This window comes from Hylobates moloch, unplaced genomic scaffold, assembly GCF_009828535.3.
Source record: "Hylobates moloch isolate HMO894 unplaced genomic scaffold, HMol_V3 SCAFFOLD_22, whole genome shotgun sequence".
NCBI lineage: Eukaryota > Metazoa > Chordata > Mammalia > Primates > Hylobatidae > Hylobates > Hylobates moloch.
Window position 1 is genome coordinate 15,293,227 of NW_026652297.1, and position 24,673 is coordinate 15,317,899.

Consider the following 24,673-nt stretch of genomic DNA (forward strand, 5'->3'; position numbering starts at 1 on the left):
GATATTTGGGATAATTTCCCCTGTGGGCTGCAGCTTGTGTCCTCGCTCCCTTTGGTCTGTGTCAGAGCAGCCTGGCAGGCATGTCTCCTCTGGGGCCTGACCCGCCTTGCCCCTTCCTGGCTGTGCAGCTGTGATGGCCACCAGTCAGTGCTAACACTTGGCACTCTGTCCCTGCATGCCTCGGGGGAGGCTGCCACAACTCGCTCGGTACTGGGGCCCCAGGTGGATTTGAGGCTGTCAACTGCTGCACCCAGGACTCTTCTTTCATATGTGCACTGCACTGTACTGCTTGCTTTCTCGACTCTGTTTCCCAGTGGCCCCCTCAGCTGGTCCTGCTGCCCCCAACTCTCTCTGCTCAACTGTTTATTTTATGAAGAAAATTACTGGAACCCCAGTCTATCAGCAGCTTTCCTAGAAAATCCTACTTGCAAAAGGAAGAGGGGGTGGGGATAAATGCAAGGTGGGGAAAGGCAATGAGGCTGGGGGTTGTGGTTGCCATAGAAATGTAGAAATGGGACTGACAGCTGAAAAGAATTTCCCAGAGCAAAGGAGGAGGGAGTGAGAGGGGAGTGAGGGGCGGTGAGCATGCATGAGGGGCAGCTGCCCAGTGGAAAGTTACATCAAATACATTTAGAGGAAGGGGGATGAGGAGACAGGGCCTGGCCCAGGGATGCAGATTCTGCCACAGGGAACACGACTGAGATAAGAATGCAATCGGGAGTCCTGGGATCAAAGAAGCAGCTGCCTGGGTCTACAGAAGTGCACTAGTGCACATGGGATTCATCCAAAACCCCCTCCACCTGCACACCAGAAGCAGAATCACCAACCCCATGGTCTGAATGAGGTGCAACCCTGCAATGTGAGGTGACCTTGGCTTCTTTTCTGAAAACAGGTTGTGCGACAAAAGGAAAGATAGTGTGTGCTCTGGCTTCAGTTAACTTCTTTTGTCTGAGATTTATTTCTTCATTATAAAAAAGTCATTTTGGGCTTACTTAACCAATTTCCTCTTACTGGTCTTATTTCTTCTAATTACATGTGTGCGGCAGCTGATTATGCTTGCGTCTCATCATGGGCTGGAAGAGGGATGGCTTCCCCATTGTGTGTGGAGTGCAGTAAATCTCTCCCCAGCGCTCAGGGAGACTCTGGGGGCTCAGAGGCCTCAGAGGTGGGCCGGTAGCCTGGGGGCCAGGGTAGGGACCAGGCAGGGTCTGGTCATCAAGGCACTTCCTTCAAAGCCAGCAACATGGGCCCTGGTGTGGGGGAGAAGGGGGTGACGGCAGCTTGGGGCCAAGCTTCTCAAGCCAGACTCTCTTAGGGGCAAACCTGGTGCTGCCTGCATGTGGTGAACAGCTAGATGTTGTCTGGAAACGGCCTCCTTGCCTCCTTTCAGATCCCTAATCCAGAAGGCCCAAACCCTCACAAACCAGCTTCACAGCCCTCCCTCGGGATTCCCGTCGCTATAGCGGCGCTTCTCATGTTGTTTTTAATTTCCCGGTTAACTCCCCGGTTAGACTGTGAGCTCCCTTAGAGTAAAGCTGTGCCTGGCATTTATAGGGATCTAGTAAAGACTTATGAATGAATGGATGAACAAATATACAAATAAATAATTTACAAATACACAAATACGTAATGTTTCCTCTTGGAGACTCTCCTCCAGCCTTTCACTACGGCCGCCCTCTCCTGAGTCACCTGCTTATATGTTTCTACTTTTCCCATTGACTCTCCAGAGAAGGTCTCACCATTTGCCAAGAAATCAGAGTCCACAGTTACTGACGGTTCCTTTTCCTGATGCTTTAGTCCAGGAACACGGGCTTTTTAACACTGATCACGAACCATCTGCTTTTCACCACTCATTTTATATTCTGGGAGGCTTGCTTAGTTTATACCTTTCTGTGGTGGTTAGCCATGTTACAGTACACTAAGATTCTCCTGAAATCAGCTTTCAAGAATGACTGCAAGACCCATTGGTAAGAACTGCCTAATGAGGCTGATTAGATAGTCCAGGGATCAGGATTTAGTTGGTGAGGCTTTTACAAATATTTTAGGTTCCTGAAGTCTGCCCCAAGCTCTCTGACTCTAGCCACCACCCCTCCAGTCCACCTTAGGCAGGTCATGTCCAGGTTGGCCCAAGTACAGAGCAGGAGGTCTTAATCACTAAGTTACACAAGGATTCAGTAAACTATGGTACATATACCACTGCAACCCTCCACCTGTTTTTATCAATAAAGCTTTATGGGAGCACAGCCACACCCATCAATTTAAATATCGTCAATGACTGCTTTCACGGGACAATAAAAGAGATGAATAGTGGCAAAAGAGATCATATTGTCCACAAGGCCTAATATAATAACTATCTGGCCTTCAGTGGAAACATTTTGCCATCTCCTGGGTTAGATCTATTGCACTGGAGTCTGGAAGAGATGCTCAGTTTTCTTGCACTCTGGCTAGCCATGAGTTTCAGAACCATAAACAGTTAACTAAATCTCAGCAGCATATGACAGTTTGCAAATAAGACCAAAAGAATGATGTTCACTCAAATGAAATCAGCTGTACAGTAATGCCCCCTGGGCCAGACAAGTTAATGCTTGGCAAACTGCCCTCTCTGTGAAACATCTCAGCAGGAGCTGAGCCCCATGGTGGGAAAAAACAATAAAAAAAATTGTTAATTGTTAAATTGGATGTCAGAGAGAATATCTTTCAAAATTGCAGTAGGCACTTTGCGTTTGGAAAATACTGGACTGTGAGTAAAGCTAGAGGTCACGAATAGGCAGAGGAGCTCTCTTCTTCCTGGGCAAAATAGATGAAAGGCTTGGTGCCATCTGCTCTATTCTACAGGGAGACCCACCACCAGGTGCCCTGCCCAGCTGCTGTATTTTCATTTAGAGAGAGCACAAATGAAATCATGTGAGCAGGGTTATGTCCACGGAGTCCTAGAGAGTTGTAATATACATGGCCCAACCTTGAGCCTGAGGTGAAGTAACTTCAAGAAGAATCAATGTAATCAATGAGCATGCTTGGTCTTTTGCTTTCCTCAGTTGGAAGTGACTGATGGCAAAGGTGCGTGGATTCAATTATTAGTTCATTTATTCAGCAGATTTACTGTATGAAGACAGTGCCCCAGGCCTGCAGATTCAGCCACAAATAAGACACGCTCCTTTGCTTGATGGAGCTCCCAGGGATAAAGATGCATGAACAGACCGTGATAACACAGAGGGCTGAACATTGTGATGGTGAGAAGCACAGAGAATGGAGTGGGCAAAGAGGAGAAGCAGCTAACCCAAGTGGGAGGAATCTGGGATCCTTCAAGTAGAGCTGAGGCTTGAAGCAGAGCCAGGAAGCAGCCAGGTGAGAGGAGGTGGGACAGGGCAGGGGTGGAGCAGTGGCCACCAGGGACTGTGACAGCCTTGATGGGTGCCAGAGGGGGTGGTGTTGGGAAATGGGAACAGAGGTGATAAGGATTCATAGGTTTCCACATTTCAATTTTTCAGTTCCCTCCACAATATTTTACCATATCCACACATTAATTGTACTATCTTTTAGCTACCATGATTTCCCTAAAACCAAGAACCAGTTTTACTTTCATAAACTTATTTTTAAAGGAACATTATAATTAGTGTGAAATAATGTATATGTTTTTGTGCTACCTTTATTTTTCTCCAGTGTACATTAATATAAATGTATAATGTACACTGGAGATGTACACTGTATAAATGCATAAAGGATGTGGATACATGTGTCCTGGAACCCTCTCACCCACTGATGGTGCACTCAGCACACTTTTGGAAACCCAATAGATTGACTCCGAGGATGATATTTTAGTCACAAGAAAATCTCTGAACGGTATTTAACTGAAGAAATTTCTTCATATGGACTAATAAGCCCAGAAATTGGGCTTTAATCAGAAGAGGATATTTGACTTAGTAGCAGGGATGAAAAGCCATGGGCCTGTGTGAATGAGCAAGCAATGTGCCTATACGGCATACTAAAATTCCAGAATCTAGCCAGTGGTCCAATATGGCAAGCAGCCTGGGAATCCACCCAGGAGCAAGGCAAAGCTCAACTCCAATCTCTGCAAACATGCAAGGCAAAGGGGAGAAATGATTACGATGACAGTTACACATAACCATGAAGTTCACAAAACCCCCAAATCCATGGAGGTTAAGGATTGACCTTTATCAGAAGGCAAGACCACTTTTTACAACAAACCTCAGGAACCCATTCATTTTCTATTTTTATATCATGCTTCCAAATTGCTAGAAGGAAAATGAACTGATACTAGCCACCATTTACTGAGTACTCCCAACAACCAGGACCTAAACTATGTGATTTGTGTGTGGCCCCTCATTTCACCCTTGCAAAATGTTGTGGGTTGAATATTACTCCCATTTTATAGACACAAAGCCTCAGAGTGTACATATGTTGCCTGCACTGTGTGGCAGGACTGAGGTGGCCAGTAGGAATTTCCAGAAGGCGTCTAGCTCAGGTGGGGATATGGCTTGGTAACTCAGACAACACACTTCAGGCAAATAGGCTCAGTTCCAATCCTTGCTTTTCAGTGTGATCTAGAACAAGCTACCTGAACTTCTCTGAACCTCATTAGTTAATTCACTTTCAAAATGGGTATAATAACAGTTGTATAAGTAATTAGTTTGCCTGGCTTGTAGTAAGCACTCAAAATAATGGCAATTGCTATTACCATCTACATTATTTAATTTATGATTATTATTTTTGAGAACTTCTCAAGTGGCCATAAGTTCAGCCCCTGACCCAGGAGCACCTCTAATTAGCTGGTAGAAAGTTTCCCCTCACATTCTAAGAAGAATGTAAGATCCACTAAGAAGAGAAGACTCCCTTTACTTTCAGGGAAGAAAATGCTGATTAGGGCTCTTGTACCAAGTTTGGGTATAAGGGTGACAGCTGGAAATGTCTACAATTATAAATGTAAGGTATAAGTGTCACCTTTTACCCAAACTTGGTACAGGAGCCCTAATCAGCATTTTCTTCTCTGAAAGCATCTTGGCTATGGTCAGAGATCCCTGAGGTGTCTATGATCACACAGAAGTCCAGTTGGCATGCCATACTCCACTGGCATTTAGGGTTGGCTGCTTGTGTGCTCAGCCTCCTGGGTCCAGACCTTTCCTAGTGTATGCTGGAGGAGGAAGGCAATTGCTCCAGCATGGGGGTGAGGGAGATCTCCAAGAGTCAACACAGAGCCACAACAATCTAGCAAGAGGAGGACTAGCTGCTCAGAGCTGGAAGCAGTTCATTCTAGCCATACAGTTTAGACATGGATCACTTTCTGCAGCCTTCATTTCCTGGAGAGGTGGGCATGACCAGAAACTGGCATTGGGTAGCCACCGAGGGCTTCTGAGCAGGAGAAGAGCCTGTGATGTTTTCATCTTCCTTTCTCACTAGATCCTCTCATTGCCCACTCTCCCATTTCACTAGAAATGGGTGTGCTTGCCTGATTACTCTCACATTGCCATTGCAAGACCTGTGAGTTCAATCATGGCTCTTCATCACAAGAGGTTGTGGGAACTAAGTGATTAGACTGTGAAGAAATTGGAAGGTGAGGTTGCGCTCTGCCAGGGACTCATGCCATGCTTCCTTTATGCATCCTCCAAACCAAATTGGAATTACTTCATTTTAAGCCATACCGTCCCTCCACCTGAACTCCCTACCTTCTTGGGGTCTGACCCTCTCAATTATCCTCTTTCTCTTTTTCTCTCTCTGTGGAATCTTTTTCTTTTAGCTTTTAAACATGTTCAAGACTTTCCCACTAAAAAATAACAAACTAACAACCACCAAAAAGAGCCTCCAGTTACATCCTTACTTGTCTTCTCTTCAAAGTCACTCTTTTTCAAAGATTGTGATGTTCTCTCTTCCCTCGACTCAGCTAGCATCTTCTACCAACACCTCTCTGCTGAAACTGCTCTTACCATGGTCACCAGGCCTTCCTGTGGCTAAACACATGGGCAGTTTTTAATCCTTACCTAATACTAACCCTTTTTGGCAACACTGGGAATCGGGACCACCGTTCCCTCCCTGAGATATTTCCCATTGGCTCCATGGACACTGCATATTCCTGATTTTTTTCTCTCTCTCTGTAGTGACTCTGTCCAGACTCCTCTGTGAGCCTTCCTTTGCCTGGACATTTGTTAAATATGGTTGTTTCTCAGGGTCCCATGTGGGCTCACTTCTCTCTCCATTCACATTCTCATGCAGTAAACTCCTCTACTCCTGTGGCTTTAATTACCATCTAGACAATGGATGGCTCCCAAATCTATTGCATCAGCCCAAATCTCTTTGCTGAATTATGCAGCCCTGTATCCAATGGCTCATAGGCAACTCAAATTCATATTGTCCCCCTCTCCCACAATTTCTTCCTCCTTTTGTATTCTCTATGTCAGTGAATGGTATCAACATCCACTCATTTTCCCAAATCAGAAACTTGGAGCGTCATCCTCAGCTCTTCCCTCCCTCACCCCTGAAAGCCAATCCCCCTTTCCCTTCTGCTACTCTTGCCTCCTTTTTATTTCTTGAATCAATCCACTTTTCTCCATCCCCACAGCTACTTCTACGCCTTCACCCAGGCTGCCATCATCTGCTGAGATTATTACACCAGCCTTTCAACTAGTCTCCCTGAATCAACTTTTGCCATTCGGTTTTCTATTTTGTGACCAGAATGAATTGTACAAAATATAACTCCCTTGCTTCAACCTACTTTCCACAGCTTCCACTCAGAGTAATACCTGGCTTCCTTATCATGCTCTAGCCCCTGCTACCCCTCCAGCTGCTCAGAGGGAGCACTGTATTCTCCAGCCTCTCCAGCAGCATGTGAGCCCACAAACACGTCATGTAGTCTCTGGCTTCTGAACCTTGGCCCTTGCTGTTCCTTCTACCTACAATTTGAGTTCCACCACTACCACCACCCCCTCAACTTGATAACTCCTTCCATTCCTCAGGTTCCAGTTTAGCAGACCACCCTGGGGTTGCCTTCTTTAACTGCCTGGGACAATAGTAGTGCCTGCCTCTATGCTCACATAGCCTTCTTCATTTTCCCATTGGAGTTATTTACAACATTGAGTTCTGCTATAAAAATTGTAGTTGAAATTTACTTGTCATTGTATTCTGTCAGAAAGCCATTTTCAGAGTATAGCAGTTGCTCATGTACATGCAAATATGAATTTAAATAAGACCAGAAGAGAAAACCAAAGTTTTCTCGGGGTAAAGAGAACTTCTCTCATTTAAGAGTATTTCTCAGTTGCTTAGAAGTAGCTCATTTGCCCATAATTTTGTTTTGTTTTCTTATTCCAACATTTTTTTTTCTTCTGGTGAAAGGGAGGCCACAGGAATTCTTAGAGTAATAGTGGCTTTAGAAAGGATAAACAACTCTTGGAAGAAAGCCTTAAAGTAGAGGTAGTTGTACAAAACACCAATGAAGTTTCACTGGCCAGAGAAATGCTGCCCATCCTCTCTGCTCAGCCAGACATCTTCCAGCAGGACACAGCCCTGGTTCTGCTCTCAGAGGGTTGGACCATTCTTCGCCTCTGCTCTTCAGTGCCCTTCGAATTTGCTGCCATTGTACCAGGGACAACATCAAATTCATTCCTGCATCTCAAGGCCTTTGCACAATGACTGACACTCAGTGGGAGGCTGCCTCACCCCAGGCTTGGGCTCTGGGGAAAACTGTGACATTATTTTAAAGATTCAAACAGGGTTTAAAAGGAGCGTTTTAAACTTCACAAAACTAAAATTAGAATAGGCTACGATTGATAGCAGTTAGAGTAATTGAGAAAGATTCCAACTAAATACTCAGGGATTAATTTATTTTAAAGCATGCTCTTTAAGGTCATGGACTTTTGTAGGTGAAATAATGACATGTTAAACTTTCTCAATTCAAACTTACTTTAATCACCACACATTTATTGAGCATCTTCCATGTGTCAGACAGTGTGCTGAGTGCTGGGTACATAGGTTAGTAGGATGTGCCCTGTGGCCACTTTTATTTGGAGAATTACAAGGTTCTGCTAGGATACTATGTGCTAAGTCATGACTCACAGCGTCATGAGAACCCCTCAAGGACCAGTGATAACAAGGCCAGCCCAGGAGGGATGCAGGAGGGAGAGCTCTCCTTTTTCGCCGGTGAGTGATGGAGGCCCATCCATCCCATCCACTCTTAATCAGGTCTGCAGAACACATCCTCCCACCCCCTACCAGGGCTTGTACTCTCTGAGAGGGACTGCTAATTTGTTCTCAGACCTCTGTATAACTGTTCTCATTTGGAAATGGCTGGTCTCAAGAGACTCCCTGGTGGTGAACATAGTTGCCATTGGACCTCAGTCAACTCGAGTGACCTTCCAGTGTGATCCAGACATGCCCTTCCTCTTTTGGCCACCTTTCTGTGACCTCAGGGATTCCCCTCTACTATGCTCCTGCCTGCTGTCCCAATGATATCTTGAACAATACAAAACCTCTCGCTACTTTCGGAAATGGCTCTTTGACTTCTACATGGACTGCAAGTCTCAGCCAATGCAGAACTCGGGCTGATAGGAATCTTAAGGCCTCTTTTAGCACTGAGTGTCCTTGGAGTGCTCTGGATGATGCCTGTTTGTGGCTGATCCCTGTCATGGCTGTGCCTTCCCCCTTGCTTCACTGACAGTGACCTCACCATGCCCTCAGCCAGTTGGTGCCAGAACCACTAATATTTCTGAAAAGATGATGAAATTCCCAGGCTCCCCGAAAGGGCCTTCTTAGAATGCGAGGGAACTGTTAGAATCTTTCATTTTTACTGATACTTTGTAGATTCTCTTCTTCCTGCTCTATGTCTCAGTCTTCCTGCCCTCCCATATTCCTAAACCCTCACTGGTTTCTCTACTCTCTTCATAAGTGCATGATCAAGGAAAGCTTTACGTTCTCATTTAATTTCAATTATCCCGGGTGGCCTTGGCAAGAATCCAGTGACCTGGCTCCACAAGTAACGTGGTGGGAAGGAGACATATGGAGAGGTGGAAGGCAGGAAGAAGCACATAATTTCAGTAGTGTATGAATGTATTTGGACACCCAGGTGATACAATAAACATATAATCTGTAGATTTATCTACCTCTCTACCAGTCATTCATGTCTTTGAGTGGTGGAAGGGGCAGGGAGAGGATGTGGAAAGGTGGGGCATAATCTCCAAGGATTCTCTGCAAATCACCTCCATTTCCGTTACCCTTGACCCGGCAACATTAATTAAACATCTCCCACCTGCCCCTGTGTGACCTCCGCCCACCTGACTCCCAGTGGCTGCAGGTGTGCTGGCTGAGCAGTCCCCTTTCTGTGAGCCACGCTCTGGGCTGCACAGCATGGCTGCAGGTTCCATCTCTTTAGCCTGGCTCTCAGGGCTATGGGCCACTGACCATTGTGCAAAGTGTGTTTTTAAGTAAGGGTCCAAATTGGATTTAGTCTTCTGCGAGATGATGAGGCAGCATACGTAGCTGAAATTTAGAGCATTGGGGTCTCACTGACAGAATTCTCCCCACGGAGCTTCTTTGAAGGTGTTAGTAAAGCCCCCTGGAGCTAAATGTGCCAGTGGAAAAGACACAAGATGCGAACCAGCCTCTCCCATCACCTCATGCCAAAAGTGTGAGGGTTCGTTCCCTTCTTTCTGAGTATCTCAAGAACCTCGATCACTATTATTTCCTGAAGCAGGAGCTTTATGTCTATTATCACTAATTCTCAGGAAGGTAGGCTGGGGTAATACAGTGGTTCTCAAAGCATGGTCCCTGGACCAGCAGCATCAGCAGCACCTGGAAACTTGTGAGAAGTGCATGTTCTCCAGTTCCACTCTAGATCTGCTGAATCAGGAGCCCAAAGGTGGGGCCTGTGATCTTTGTTTTAACAATACCTCTAGGTGATACCAATGCACACTCAAGTGTGAGACCCACTGGGGTAAGTGGTTAAGAGCAAGGAGTCAGGTTGCCTGAATCGAAATCCTGACTCCACCATTGTGTGATCTGGGAAGGTCCTTTGTCTCTCAGTTTCCTCATCCAAAATTTGGAACAATAAATTACCTGCTACTATTTCACAAGATTATGGTGAGGAAGAGATTTCATGCATGTAAGGCAGTTAGATAAGTGCCTGGCATACAGAATCTACTCAGGAATGTTACATACTCTTCATCAAAGGTAGGTGTTATTTTCCTATTACACAGATGAGGAAACTGAGGCTCAGAGAGGTTCATGACTTGCCCAGTGCTGCAGAGGTAATGTGTGAGGGCTCACTCACTAGTGACACATTTCCTTCCCTTCATGCTTCATGTGTTCCTGTAGTTCATCTGGGGTGTACGGGTGGGGCCTTGTGCAGGGCATCTGTGGGGGTTGGGGGTGTCCAGATCTTGATCATGCCCACCTCACTGAAAACTGTGCCTCGAGGTACCCTGGCCTTGGCTCTGCTGACCCCTCATGCTTTCCTCTTGTGCACTTTGGATTCTCGCTGTCTCCATTCTGGGATCTATGGTGAAACCAAGCCAAAGGGTTTAACAGGACTTTCACCTTGACCCTGCTTTGTCCACAACCAGAAGATGAGTTGGCATTGGTGGAGGCGGCAGTGAGAATTCAGGGTTAAAGATTCTGCCAGAGGAATTTAGTGACAGATTAAAATTCATTCCTGTGGAAAATTGAGAGTAGATTAGCCAAATTGCCTAGACTTGTATGATACTCATGGATCGGGGTCTTTGGGGTAATTAGTAAATTGTGCATGGAATTGGTAAGCAATTAATAAAGGGAAATTTTCTCTTCTACCTGCATGGTTGGATTGGGGTCCTTTGCAGCCTCAGGCAAACTTGCTGAGAGGGGTTCTGTCCATCCATTTCCATTCTTCAGGGGTTCAGCCCATGGATGGTGATTTAAGATGAGCTCCACTGAATTACTGCTGTACCCCCAGGCTTGTGGGCCACTTTGAAGGGGTTAATTGTTCAGGGAATCTTGGCCGGTGATTTTAGAAGGTAAGAACCACCCCATATAAAAGTTAACAATGACTAGGGGAAAAGGCTATTATCAGTGTAAACATGTATTAAATGAGCTACTTGGCAACCGTAACACCTTTCACTGCCTCATATCTCTTCACTCCCAACTGCATGTTCACAGATAAACCACAAGCAAGCAGTCTACATTTACGAAATTGGCCTGGATGTGGACTTCTCAAATGCAGTGTGTAAACTAAAATCAGGGTTGATAGTGTATTCATGGTGATCGTTTATGTTTATTTGCCGGCGACTTCTTAAGCCTCATTTATTCAGTTTTTCCTTTGGGTCACATCAGTGCCAGAGAGTTTAATATATTCTGCTTCTTGGCATTTATGGGGTCAAGGATGTGTTCCCTCCCTCCCACATTAGAAAGAAGGACAGTTGTTAAGGATTCTCCTGAAATTTGGGGACAACCCTCTGGGGTCCAGGGATACACACTCTGACACCATTTTACGTAAACCCAGACATGCTTCTGCTCTTTTTAATTAGACAGATAAAATTAGCAAGGAGATTAAGGTAAAAGGAGAAATTAAAAATAATTAAATGTTAGGTGGAATTTACAAAAGTGAATTGAACAATGAGGTACAATAAGGAATGTAAAGAGAAACACAGACACATTGGAAACATTCCTCGGATGCCACACGGCTTAAGCCAGTCCATAGGTAAAGCTAGAATTCTCCCTTGTCACTTCTTGAATTGCAGATTCCAGTGATGTGAAAGAACATTCTCCAGACACACTTTCCTTCTCCTTTTCTTCAGATGTTATCAGGAATAATTAATCAGTCAGTATCATTCCAGGATGGCCCACACTGCATCCAATTCAAACCACTCACCTGTTTCCTGTCTGAATTTGCAAACTTTTTTTTTCCTTTCATTTTATTTTTCTCCTTCTCCTCTCTTCCCATTGAGCCAATAGGCCGATTAGGCCAACCAGAAAGCCAAACCAACACCACATTCCAGCCCCTTTGGATTTCCTAGGGACAAAGACTTCCCAGTTCTTCTTTCTTGTTTGCATCTGTTATGAACAAGCAGTCATTTTATAACACAGACATACATATGTGTGCTTTTGCACACGGAAACAGGTTTTTCTTCTTTTTTTTCCCCAATTTGTGGTTTCTTTTTCCTTTTTGCAGAAAATGCAAACAAAAGAAAAACGAGGTTTTCAATTGAAGGTACATCTCTTCTTCAATATGAAGACATTAATTGAATTGGTTGGATCCCCATGCAGTGGTCAGCAAAGTCCTTTGGCAACTGACAGAACAACATCTGGAGACTCAGGAGCTGGGTTTTGTTTGAAGAAACTTCCCTACAGGAGTCATGAGCAAAGGTAGTGTGGGAGAAGGGAGGGGACTCTCAGGGAGGAGTACAAAAGGAGAAAAGAAAAGAATGTCATTGGTGAGGAAGAAAATGGAACACTGCTTCTGTTTCTTCCCTCTACCTCCTTCCCTTTCTTCCTGTGGATGGGCAACTCCAGTCCACTGAGGGTGGGAGCTGGGTTTACTCTTGTTCTCCTGATGCATGTTGTTTTGTCTTCACTTCTGTTGAACATCACCTTTTTATATTTTTATTATTATATATTTGGTTTCCCACGGCATCTCAAACATGCTTCTGTCACTGAGGAATGAAGGTTGCCTACTAGCAACAGGCCCAGTTGATTCTTCACTGATGGAAATGCATTCCTCAGCTGAGAAGCCAATCTCTCCAGTACATTCCACAGTGGTCAACCTCTGGTCCCCCTTGACCTTGGTCCTTTTCCCTTCTCTCCTTCCCCAAGAAACAAGAGTTCTCATGCCATTGCCGTTGGTGACTGACTCATGTGGACCCTCATAGAATGAATGCTGTTCAGGATCTTCTTCTGATGACCTGCCAAGGTGACGCCTATTCTCAGGAGGTCTCTAGGAGGAAAGAGCCAGAAAAGAAGTCACTTTAGTGTTAGGTCAGCTTTTCGCAGATCAAAACTCATCACTAAAGCCATGCTCCTGGGAAGTAGCCACGCTACAAATATCCAACTAGCTTAAGTTTACCCAAGTTTTTGGCAAACTTCCAATTAGAGATTTTCCTGCTCACTTTCACTTTCTCCCTCTTCTCTAATGCTTCCTCCAGCTTAGGCAATCCTGGGAGTGCTGTGCCTTGTTCCAGGGGTGTGTTCCTTATGTACGGGCTCTAAGGCAGCCCCTTCATTGTCTCCTGACCCTCAGATGGACTGGAATTTTCCTCTGCTATTTTTTAACACTCCAAGTGCACACTATACGGGGCTTCAGTTATTCTGTGGAGTTTTCTGACTAAATTAGTGATCACCCACTGAGACTGAAAAGATGTGGGGCTCACCTGGTCTTCTGATGTTTTCCCCTGAGTTTCCATTTTCTGCCTCCATTTGAATTTTAATGTATGCATTTTTAAGAAGAGTGGTCTCAAAATAACTAAAATATCTGCCCAATCAGGAACCCAAGGAATATGTCCAGGATAGAGCACTGAATTGGATTCATATGAACAAGTTCGTGGCTTATAGTTGACCTGTGCTAGACCCATGCGTTCTTCCTCGGTTAATAATAACACGTAACACTGCTTGAATGCATCCCACGTGCCATACACTATCTCATTTAAACCTATGTGAAAGCATTTCATAAAAATAGAGAAACCACTGCAAACTCAATGATGATAAAAATTTAACAGTAACAATTTTTTTTGCATGCATGCTATGGGTAGATAATGGATCAAGTGCTTTGCATGTGCCATTCCATTAACCTCCCATCACAAACTAATGAGATGGGCATTATTATTTATAATAATTTATAAATTATTTCTAAACAAGGCAAATAGGGCTCAGAGAAATTAAGTAATGTGCCCAAGGTCACACAATAGGTAAGCAATGGTGGAGCTGGTGTTCACATACAAGACAAGTTGGTTCTCAGCACCCCTGCAGGGATGCTGGCAGAACTCTTCTAAGGTCCTGACTGTATTTCCTCTAAAGCCCCCTGAACCCAGCACAGCTGATTGCTTTGTACACTGCACATCACACCCTGGTGAACCCTTGGCTGGATCTCTGTCCACAATGCCTTGGCTCTGCCGCCCCATGCCCTTTTCGGCTGGTAGTCAGTCTCCCAAGGGATGCTGCTGGTTGAGATGCTCAAAGTGTTCATGTCTTTTTGGCAAATACTTTAGGGAAGCATGCTTGAATTTTGAATTCACAGATTGTCCCACAATCTATTAAGTTGCTCATTTTCTTTTTCCATCTTTTACCTCTCAAGAAACAAATCAAATTGCTCTAATAGTGTGTGGACATGTTTTACTTTGAATGAAATCCCTTAATTTGTAGTTTCACTTTCCTTTTGGTCTTCCCCTTATCTTTTTCATTGATTATTCTCAGACTAAGAGAATTCTTTTAGATCCTGGGGGATTACGTGACAGTGGCCCCCACAGGCAGGCAAATCACAGTGGGAAAATGGGAGTAGCCGGTCTTCATAAACACCCATTTCGATCCCTGAACTCAGTCCCTCTGATTATCTAGGGGCATCAATTTTCACTCTAAAAGATGAGGAAGCTGGTTTCCCACTGGTAAGTGCTTCTTTTCTATTTATTTATTTTTGCTGTCTATTTATTTATTTTTGCTGTCTATTTGACAGTCATTCTTAATGGAAGGAACCATCTTTTTTTGGCATCACCAGGGAATGAATCTAGTTTTTAAGAAATGTATTCTGATGTTCAGTGGATCCAAAGCTAGACACACATTCAAACCATCTCCCTGGAGAAAGTAGTGGCTCCATCATTTCTGAAAAAAAAAAATAAAATAAAATAGACCTCAGAGAGGTAGAGCTGGACTCCAGGAATATTGACAGGAAAATGGTTGGAATGTCAGGAAGCTGTCCCTGGGGGCTCAGCTACTAGGGGTGGATCACCATCGCTCTTTCCTGGGACTCAGCAACCGGTTTGCCCCAGCTGCAAGGATGGAATCCCAGCACCTTGCACTGTGCCCATTGTATAACAGGTGATCAATACGTGTTTGCAGACTGATGGATGGATGAATCTTCTACCATAGGAAATGTGTATTACAGGCTGCCAGATCCCACAATATGTGCTATCGGTACATGTTGTAGCCCACGGAGCCCATGAAGTCCCCCCAGTGTGTGTGTATGTGTGTGTGTTTGAAGAGTAAATTTCCTAGGTAGGATTATCTGAACTTCTGTGAGTGTAGAAGGTGAAATTTTACCCTTACCAAACTTAATCCAGTGGTTCCCAAACTTTGCTGCACATTAGAATCACCTGAGGAGCTTTAAAAAACCCTGATGCTCAGATATCACCACTGATTAGGGAAAGATATGGGAGAAGGTATGGGAGTGAGAACCAGGCATCAATAGTTTTTAAAGGCCCTCAGGTGATTCCAGTGTGCAGCAAAGCCTGGGAACCACTGAGGCCCTGGGGTGGACAGGTAGCAGAATATTGAACTGGCAGCCAGAAAAGCAGGCTTGTGTCCCTGCTTTGCCACTTGTGAGGACCAATGTCATGTAATTTCAGAATCTGCTGAATGGAAGGGGTGGAACTAGATAAATATTTCCCAGACTACAGTTCTATAAAACCGTGCCCCTCAAAAATATGGTTCTATGGTATTTAATAATTTTAAATGGGTTCCTTTATTTCAGGATTTCTCATGGCCTTTATAATGCGAATATGAGCAGTGAATCTCCAAGAGGGTGATACAGTGCACAATATTTCCCAAATTTATTTGACCGTGGGACCTTTTTTCCAAGGAGAACCTATTAGCATTTCCCACAACTGGTGCTTCTCAGAACATTCTTGGGGAAAATGCTGGACCACATAGATCTTTAAAACTCTTTCTGGCTCTCACCTTATTTGAATAATTTTATTTTGTGTATTCCTCCAAACTCCTGAGGGAGCCACAGACTGGTAAATAATTGTGGGGGATGGAAATGCATGCTTATTGACAACTGCTATCTAAGTATAAGGACAAGCTCCCCACACATCTCAGACTGCTGCTGAATCAGTGCAATGCTTTTCCTGCTATGTTATTTAAAGTACTGGCTGGCTGTGTTCTTTCCATCTGGATGCTCTCTTTGATGAGTTGAGTTTATAAACTTAAATGGGGAAGAGACTCTTGGTGATTAGGCAAATGACATATGGCTATAACTTTGAAGAACTCTCATTTGGGGCCCAGAGTGGATCTCCACCTCCCTATCCCACCCTCACATCCCCCTTCATCTTTCCAAGGTGCTCCCCATGCAGGCGTGGTCTATACAGAGACGGAGCTCCAGGGATGAGGCCAGAAATAGGACTCACATCATCTGCAATAGCAGGGAAGGAGCACTGACCCCTAGGTGTGGTCTGGACAGACAGATTCTCATCACTTACTCTGATGTCATCTGGGTGACCAGCTGGAGGGAGGTGAAGCCAGCAGTGAGGAAGCTGTCCCTGTACTGGACCATTTTGATGGCGCTGAGCCAGTCATCCACGGTGGTAAAGGCCGTGAAGTCTGGGATGGAGCGGTCGAGCAGGGGCTGGGAAGGCCTGGTGAGACAGAGAGGGGCAGGTGACCACACATTGCAGAGATGCATGGACAGTGCCCCAGTCTGGCCTGATAGCTGACTTCATGGAAGGCAGCATCCCTGATGGAATGAGGGTTATAGTGGAGCCCTGGGCTGAACCTTTCTTCCTCATGGAATCCTAAATCAGCATGACTTCTACATCCAGGTGGCCAGTGTCTCTGCCTCTGGGCACTGTCACAGGTCAGTTAACCCAGACAGACAGGTTGACATAGTGTTCAGTCTGAAGGGAACGGAAGGCTCCCAACTCCTTTGTAAACCAAAATTTAGGAGCCTCACCATTCAAAGACGTAGTCCTTTTAAAAATATGCATATTTTACCACAACCTCCCCAGATATATTGGTAACATTGTTTTTCCTAGTTTCATCCTTAGCTATTTGAAAAAAAAAGGAGCAGTGAGACCCATTGCCGACCTTCTCTGGCACATTTTCGAAGCAGACACCCAGGTATCCAAACCAGAAATGCGGGTGCTATCTTGACATCTCCCTCACCCTCAACATCCATGACCAATCCTTCACCAAGTCATAAAGATTTTGTCTCTCAAATCCCCAAAACTCATTTACTTTTTTCCACAACCATTATCCTGATTTAAGACACTATTTTCTCTATCATGATCATTGCAATGTTCTCCTACCTGTGTTTCTTCATGCATGTTGCTCTCCTCAACATAAGGCCCACACTGCAACTAGATACTCTTTAAAAAATTCCAACATGATCATGGTCAGAGGCTGCTGGCTATGCCCCTGACCATGAAACCAGCCATATTTAGGGATCACCATTTCACTAGACTCACACGGCGGTGATGGTTGCCACAGTCTTGAGACTTGCCGGGTTCCGGATCATCTTGTCTAGGGTGTTGACAATCTCTGCAAAGCGGGGCCGGCTGTTCCGGTCCTTCTGCCAACAGTCCAGCATGAGCTGGTGTAGAGCAGCTGGACAGTCCATGGGTGGGGGCAGCCGGTAGTCCTGCTCGATGGCATTGATGACCTACAGTGACATACAGGGAACAGATGTGATTGAGTGACTGCCACCAGCCAGTCACTCACAAATTATCCCCTTTATATGGAGCCTCCCTGATCCAGGCTGGCTCAGATGCCCTTGCTCTGTGCTCACTCACCTTCCGCTGTAATGGATTTTCTGTGCACTTGGTTTAGCCCCCTGGACTTTGGGCTCCTAGAAAGCGGGGGCCACATTGTAGTACTTTTTATGTCCCCAGCTCCTGGTGCAGGGCCTGACACACATGGACCTCTGTAAATGTTTGTTGAAGAATGAGCCAGTGAACAGCTTGAGCGTCTCCGCTCTTTAAGAAGACATAGGGCCCAATTCTGCCTTACTGGAAGCTGGTGGCACCAGGGGTGATGAAACAATGACACATCGGAAACCCAGTGACCCCACTATTTATAAAGGATGTCCTCAAAACTTGTGATGGACTCATTCTTTCATTTGGAAGAGAAGAGGAAGGGAGGAAAGGGATGAGCATTGATGGCGCACTTACTCCAGGCTAGAGACCCTCTAGAAGCCTCCTCTGCATTATTTGCCATATTCCTCATGAGGCAGCAACATGAATGGGCTTGGTTAAACAAATTGGTTCAAATCAATGACAACAGTCAAAATAACAAGGTGGTCCAAAATGAATACCATCAATCAGATTTTGGTAATTTTCACAAACGCCAGAGAGTAATTTTGTAAAGATTTTAGGAACGTTAAGTACATTGTCTGTTTTTCATCCAGTACATCTTAACTTCAAATACATTTAAATCAATTATGCCTACTCTGTGCTTTTTACATTAAAAAAAATTGTAAGTGACGCAAGTGCTAAACATATGAATTTATTATGGTACACCCATAATGCAACAGAAGGCCTAAAATACAATGTGGGCCCTAAAGTGATACTACAAAAGTCTATCTATTGAAATGGAAATATGCTCATATTGTAATAGGTAAAAGAGCTGGCTGCATAACTTCAGGTATAGTATAATCTTGCTTTGTAAAAAACAAAATAAAAACCAACTATCATAGATATGCATAGAAAAGACCTTGGAAGGATATACAGCATGGTGTTAATAGCAGTTGCCTCTGGATAGGCAGAAACCTGAATATTTTTCATGTCTTTTTCTTTGTTTGTTTGATTTTTTTATTTTCTATAATACTCCTGCATTGGTTTTATATTAAAATAAACAGTTAAAGCATTTTAAACAACAAAGGAAATAATTTGGAGTTCAGGGTGTTTTTGGTGTTTTTGCCTCTACTTAAAAAATAATGAGATTCATTTCAACTGATTATTCTTTCTTTTTTGTATACTTTATAAATTGGTCAAAAAGTGAGTATTTTCAGTTAGTTTAGTTTTCACAATTTCTATGCATAGTATGTAGGACATGAGATAAAATGATAACCAAGTCACTGGAGATAATCAAAGTGTATTAGTTCTTCCATTCAATAGGGTGAAAATCAAGCATACAAACCATATCAATTTTATCACTATATTTAAAAATCCAGTGACTGGGAATACTCACTTTTGAACACTGTGTTGCACTGACAACCTTTTTTCTCCTCTAAACTGTTGTCAATCAAATTCCCCTGGTATCCTCTGAGGACAACCGTTTTAACCCTATTTTCCGATGAGAAAATGGAGGCATGAGCAGTGAAATAATTTGCCCAGGGGCACGCATCTAGCAAAAGATAGGGCTGGAAATAAATCACAGCGGTGCTTGATTTTAAGTTTTGAATACTTCAAAAGCCGTATTTCCTAGGCCTCTGTTGGGCTGCCATAGTAATCTCAGCCTGGAGAACAGCCCCTGGAGGTGTCGGGTGTCTTCTTGGCATGCAACAAAGGCATGGGGCTAAACTAAGTAATCTATGAGAATGAGCAGCTGTGCATCATTCCCATCAGCCTGGCTCACAAACCCTGCACCCTTTTCCAGTTCCTTCTAAGTAACTAGATTGAGGGTCCCAGTCACAGAATCTCCAAGTGGGATTACCAATTGAATGGCCCCTAGAGCTCCTTCTGGGTTGCATAAGGGCAAGTTAGGTAGGGCCAGCAGGAGGAGCTAGAGTCCAAATTCAACCTCTCACGATGCCAGGGGTCCCCAAATTCTCCCAGTGCAGGGCAGTTAATGTTCCTGGTGGTCCCCTAAACTAATGGCATCTCTGCTCAGATCATTAGATGCTAGAGCCCCAGATACTAATTTTCCTCACTGACAAGACAGCTCTACCACCTGTCCTGGAACAAGAAGGAGCACTGGAGTCAGGGCCTTTCTGCAAGAGCACAGCTCCATGATGTGACCAGCTGACCCAACCTCTTTTGGCAAGGGATCAAGAGAATGGGGACTCATGCACATGCTGAGTCTTCTGCCTGTGAGCTCTAGACTGAATGTAACTCAATTCTGTTTCCCTTGTTGCCTCCACTGCATGGCATCATGGCATCTCATTGGCTTTTTTTTTTTTTTTTTTCAGATGGTGTCTTGCTCCGTTACCCATGCTGGAGTGCAGCGGCACAATCTCGGATCACTGCAACCTCCACCTCCTCGGTTCAAGCGATTCTCCTGCCTCAGCCTCCCGAGCAGCTGGGACTGCAGGCATGCACCACCATGCCCTGCAAACTCTTGTATTTTTAGTAGAGACAGGGTTTCACCATGTTGGCCAGGATGGTCTCGGTCTCTTGACCCTGTGATCTGCCCGCCTCGGCCTCCCAAAGTGCTGGGATTACAGGCACGGGCTGCTTTTTTTTTTTTTTTTTTGAAGACTGTCCTGGTATTTGTTTTCGTATTTGCTCTTTGTTTGGTGTGTTTACTTTCTTTTTAAGAGGACATCAAAAAGTCACTGATTTCTCCTTTCTGGGCAGGTCAGGTCCATTTGGCTGTGTTGGTGATAGTACTACATAGTGCATAGACCTTGGAAGGCTGGTTTCAAATCCAAGTTCCATTTCTTATTACCTATAGAACCTTGGGAGAGTCACCTGACTTCCTGAAACTTCACAGATGAGATTGTTACAAAGATTAAATGACACTGAAGTGATGCGTGTTGAGCACAGCGCAGAGGAGTAGTAGGATGAATCCTCATCATACAGAAGGTGTCATTACGGCTGTGTCTATTTTAGTAGATGTCTTCTCAGCAAAGAAGGGAGTTACTACTGCTCATTTTGGAGGTCCAGGAAGATAGTATTTGAAAAGCACCAAGGACTTTTCTCACTTTCCAGGGTAGAGCATAGCCGTGGAAACCCCCTACCATGTTTGTGTTTAGAAAATGGGACTTTACTTCATTTGTTACTTCTTGTAAATAATTTTGTTATTACTTGAGCTGATAATCTGGGAGCATTAATACTTTTTGCACATAGGGAAAAAAGTGTCCTTTACCCTTCAGCCCAAAGAAAAAAATACTGAGGTCACTCATTGGTATATGAGTAGCATTTATCCACTCAAGTCTTTGATTGAAGTACAATGCCTTTGGAGATTTTTATTCTCTTCTTTAGGATATGTGTGTTTTCTAAATTTCTGAGCACATAAAATTTATAGTCAAATTACAATATCATTATATCAAAAAATAACTTTGGTCTTCTAATGAGACTTTGAGATCATTCTCTGTCACATTTGCCTCACTAGCAGGTATGGGGAACAGGGAGGAGGAGTGGAGAAATGCCTTCATTCTGGCCATGTGAATGACAGTGACCACGTTTGAATTGTATGGAAAGATATGGCCTAAGGTTGGAGGCACAGGATGTCCTACTGAGCAGAGTTGAAAACAGAAGTGAATTCTGGGCTCCTTTCATTGGTCCATAAGAGGATGAGATAAGTGGCTATTAAGAAGATTGAAGATTAGAATGAAATCAGATAGCATTTCCAGAGAGAAGCAAAAGTAAATCTCTGGGGGTAAGGAGACCAGTCTAGGCAACTGTTACCCAGAGCTCTCTGCTGTCTCATTTTGCAAGTTCAGCAACAACTCTTTCGGCCATTGCAAAGGCCAGTGTAAGCAAATGTCCTGGGATCTAATTAAAGGGGCAGGGAGGAGGTGTGGTGAGGGGTTGCCTTTATTCACCTGTACTGAGAAATGGTAGGTACACAGGTTCTGTAGGGATCAGGTGCAGGTAGTCTGACCCCAGGTGCTCTCCGGGACTGGGTGGAGTGACTAGAACTCCTCTGGGAAGTGGGCAGAGCCCCTCCTGTTGCCCTTGTATTTTCAGGGCCTGCTCCCGGCTATCCCCAGACATGTATTTCCCATTAGTGAGTCAGGCTGTGGGTAGTGCCTTGTACTGGGGAGAGGGAAGTGGAGGAACTCAGAGCAGTGGAGAAACCAGGGCAGAGCGGGTTAAGTCAAGCTCTGATGTTTCAGTAAGACTGCAGCTCCTCTCCACAGACACTGCCACTCTCATTATCTCTGTCAATCAGATCCAAGCAGCAGAACTTCCAAGTTGCTCTCTCTGGCTGACAAACTCTCTGTACATGTTCAAAGACCTTCCTGGGCTCTGGAAGCCTAATTACCGGCACTCCGACTTGCCTCTGCAATTCTCTTCCTTAAAACCTTTCAATTGTCATCTGTAAAATCCTTTACCGCCACCACCTTGGTGGTTTCTGATGAGTGAGGCTTCAGCCCGGCAGCTGGGAGCCCCTCCTGGCTCTCTCCCAGGCCAGGTTGTAAGAAGCTTTCTGAATGGGCATGAAGTCACCTCTTGCCTCCCACGAGGAGCAAAATTGCACTTGAGACAATGCTTAGGGGCTTTATTTTGAAGGAGCATGCAAAATTAGAATAAACTGCTACTCTGCAGATGTTCTTATTCCCTCTGAGACCCATCTCAAACGTCAAATATCCAGGAAGTCTTCCCTTACCTCCTCCACTGAAATGTTCTCAAAGCCCCATGTTTATGCCACTGGACTATAAAACCCTCTAGAATCAGCAAGCACAGTGCTTAGTCACAACTAGCATACACTGATTGTGTGTTAAATGAATAATTTGGGAATTCTGGAAGTCTAATATCAGAAATTGTATTTGTTTTTAGCATTGACAGAAATTGTATTTGTTTTTAGCATTGACAGAAAATATCTTGAATGTGAAATCTTGCTTGTCAGACAGTTTTGTAATTCATTCTGTAAGTGCTGAATTGTTCTTAATCAGATTAAGGTTCTGGGCAGGATAAGATGGGTCTGATTTTTCTTTTTTTTCTTTTTCTTTCTTTCTCTCCCTCTTTTTTTTTTTTTTTTTGAGACAGGGTCCCGCTCTGTCACCCAGGCTGGAATGCAGTGGCGCGATCTTGGCTCACTGCAACCTCCGCCTCCAAGGCTCAAGCAATTTTTGTGCCTCAGACTCCCGAGTAGCTGGGATTACAAGCATGCGCCACCACACCTGGCTAATTTGTATTTTTAGCAGAGACAAAGTTTTACCACACTGACCACGCTGGTCTCAAAGTCCGGATCTCAAGCAATCCACCTGCCTCCACCTTCCAAGGTGCTGGGACTACAAGCGCGAGCCACTGCGCCCTGCTGGGTCTGCTTTTTCTACTAACACGTTATACTTATTTAGCAGCTGGTATAGACAGAACCGGGGTGCAGCTGATTTCATAAAAGCAGGCTTTGCACTAACTCCACCGCTTACTGATTTGACATGCTTCAGGAGCAGAGGCAAGGTGTTGCTAATCCCAGATAATAGAGGACCTAGACACCAGCCATAGTTGACTTCAGGACCTGGTTAATGGTGCAGCCATTTCACCCACTCCAGGCTGGAGCCACTCTTCCCATGGCAACAGGGAGTACTGTCATAGAAGTACCCCAGCTCCTCTTTCCACAGTCTCTCTGGGAAATTGTCACCTTTCTCAATCTTCTGAGCAGCTGCCATGGCACTAAACCTTTCGCAGGATAGGAGGCTTGCTGACTCCACAGCTTACAAGTTCCTCAGTGTCCACCCCAGCACAGAGGGGGTTACAGTGTGGCTGGCTGCCAGTGGACTCAGATCTGAACTGGGGACCGTTCTTTCTCTTTAAGCTGTGAGTTGGGAAGGATAAAAACTGCCCCCTCCCAAAGTGATGGGAAGGGCAAGCAGAGAACATAGGTATGCAGCTTTACAAATTGGAATCCTCTCAGCTCCAAGGGGAGGGTATGTATTCAAAACACAAAAGAGGCCTGGTCCCTGGAGAGGGTGAGAGGCAGTGTTGAAATTCAGGCAGGACTGTTCATTGGAGACTTATCAAAGCAAATCATCCGAAAAAGGCTTCCTCACCTTTCAGTAAGTATGGAGCAAAGGTTCTCATGTGGAACATTCCAAAAAGCCTCTATTTAAGGCATGTTAGATGACCCTTCTCTTCCTCTCTCACCCTTTTCCCTTGAGGGCATCCTGGGGGAGTGTTGACCTCCCCACAGACAGGGACCCTCTCCTGTGGCCCATCTGAAGCTGACCAGCTTTGGAAAGCTTTCCACCTCTTCCTTCACTGATAGGTGATATGGGATCATAGAAGAGTGAATTCTCAGGGAAGAAGGGCCCTTTCCAATTCCTGTCTTTAAAGCTAACAGGTACAAGTCCCACACAGAAACTGCGACTGGCTCAATGGAGTACAGCCATCAGAGGCAGACCCAGGCCCTGGCCCTCAGTCCAGTGCCTCCTTCCCCTCTGTCGTTCATGGGGAAGGAAAACACAGAACCTGAATGCTTAGAAGCAGGATAGACTTTACTGCTTAATTTGGGGCTGATCTATTCATGGTCCTCAGCCATTTGGAAACAGCCTGTTGTCTCTTGGGTTGGAGTCTGTGGCCTTGGCACCTCTACAGGCTTTGTGGTTATAGGGACTTTCATACCTCCATGCTGGGCTCCTTGATTAGTTCCAACATCCATGCTAAGGGTGTCCCTGTATCCCCTGCCCTGAACACTGCAGGTTCAGGTTATGAGGCCGTGAGCTGAAAACAGGAGGAATTGGTATGCTACTGCCTTTGGGATCCCTTCGATGGGGGTTTGTGGTGACCAAGTGCTGCTGATACTCACATCTTGGTTGGACATATCCCAATAGGGTCTCTCTCCAAATGACATGACTTCCCACATGACGATCCCATAGCTCCAAACGTCGCTGGCTGAAGTGAACTTGCGGTAGGCGATGGCCTCTGGAGCTGTCCATCTCACGGGGATCTTCCCTCCC

General features: G+C 44.9%; 1 protein-coding gene across 7 annotated transcripts in view; it reads right to left on the minus strand.

Annotated features, from left to right (window-relative positions):
* Window positions 1-11,413: 11,413 nt before the first annotated feature.
* The window catches only part of EPHB1 (EPH receptor B1), a 501,064-nt gene continuing 487,804 nt past the window's right edge, over window positions 11,414-24,673 (minus strand). For 5 of the 7 annotated variants that reach the window (XM_058433526.1, XM_032144098.2, XM_058433525.1 and 2 more), the window contains 4 exons: window positions 24,523-24,672; window positions 17,358-17,551; window positions 16,374-16,529; window positions 11,420-12,904 (listed from right to left, as the gene is read on the minus strand). In XM_058433526.1, the coding sequence (XP_058289509.1) occupies window positions 12,796-12,904; window positions 16,374-16,529; window positions 17,358-17,551; window positions 24,523-24,672 (609 nt within the window). In that variant the 3' untranslated portion in view covers window positions 11,420-12,795. Of the gene's footprint in view, window positions 12,905-16,373; window positions 16,530-17,357; window positions 17,552-24,522; window position 24,673 lie in introns of all 7 variants that reach the window. The other 2 variants (XM_058433527.1, XM_032144100.3) reach the window with 2 other exon arrangements.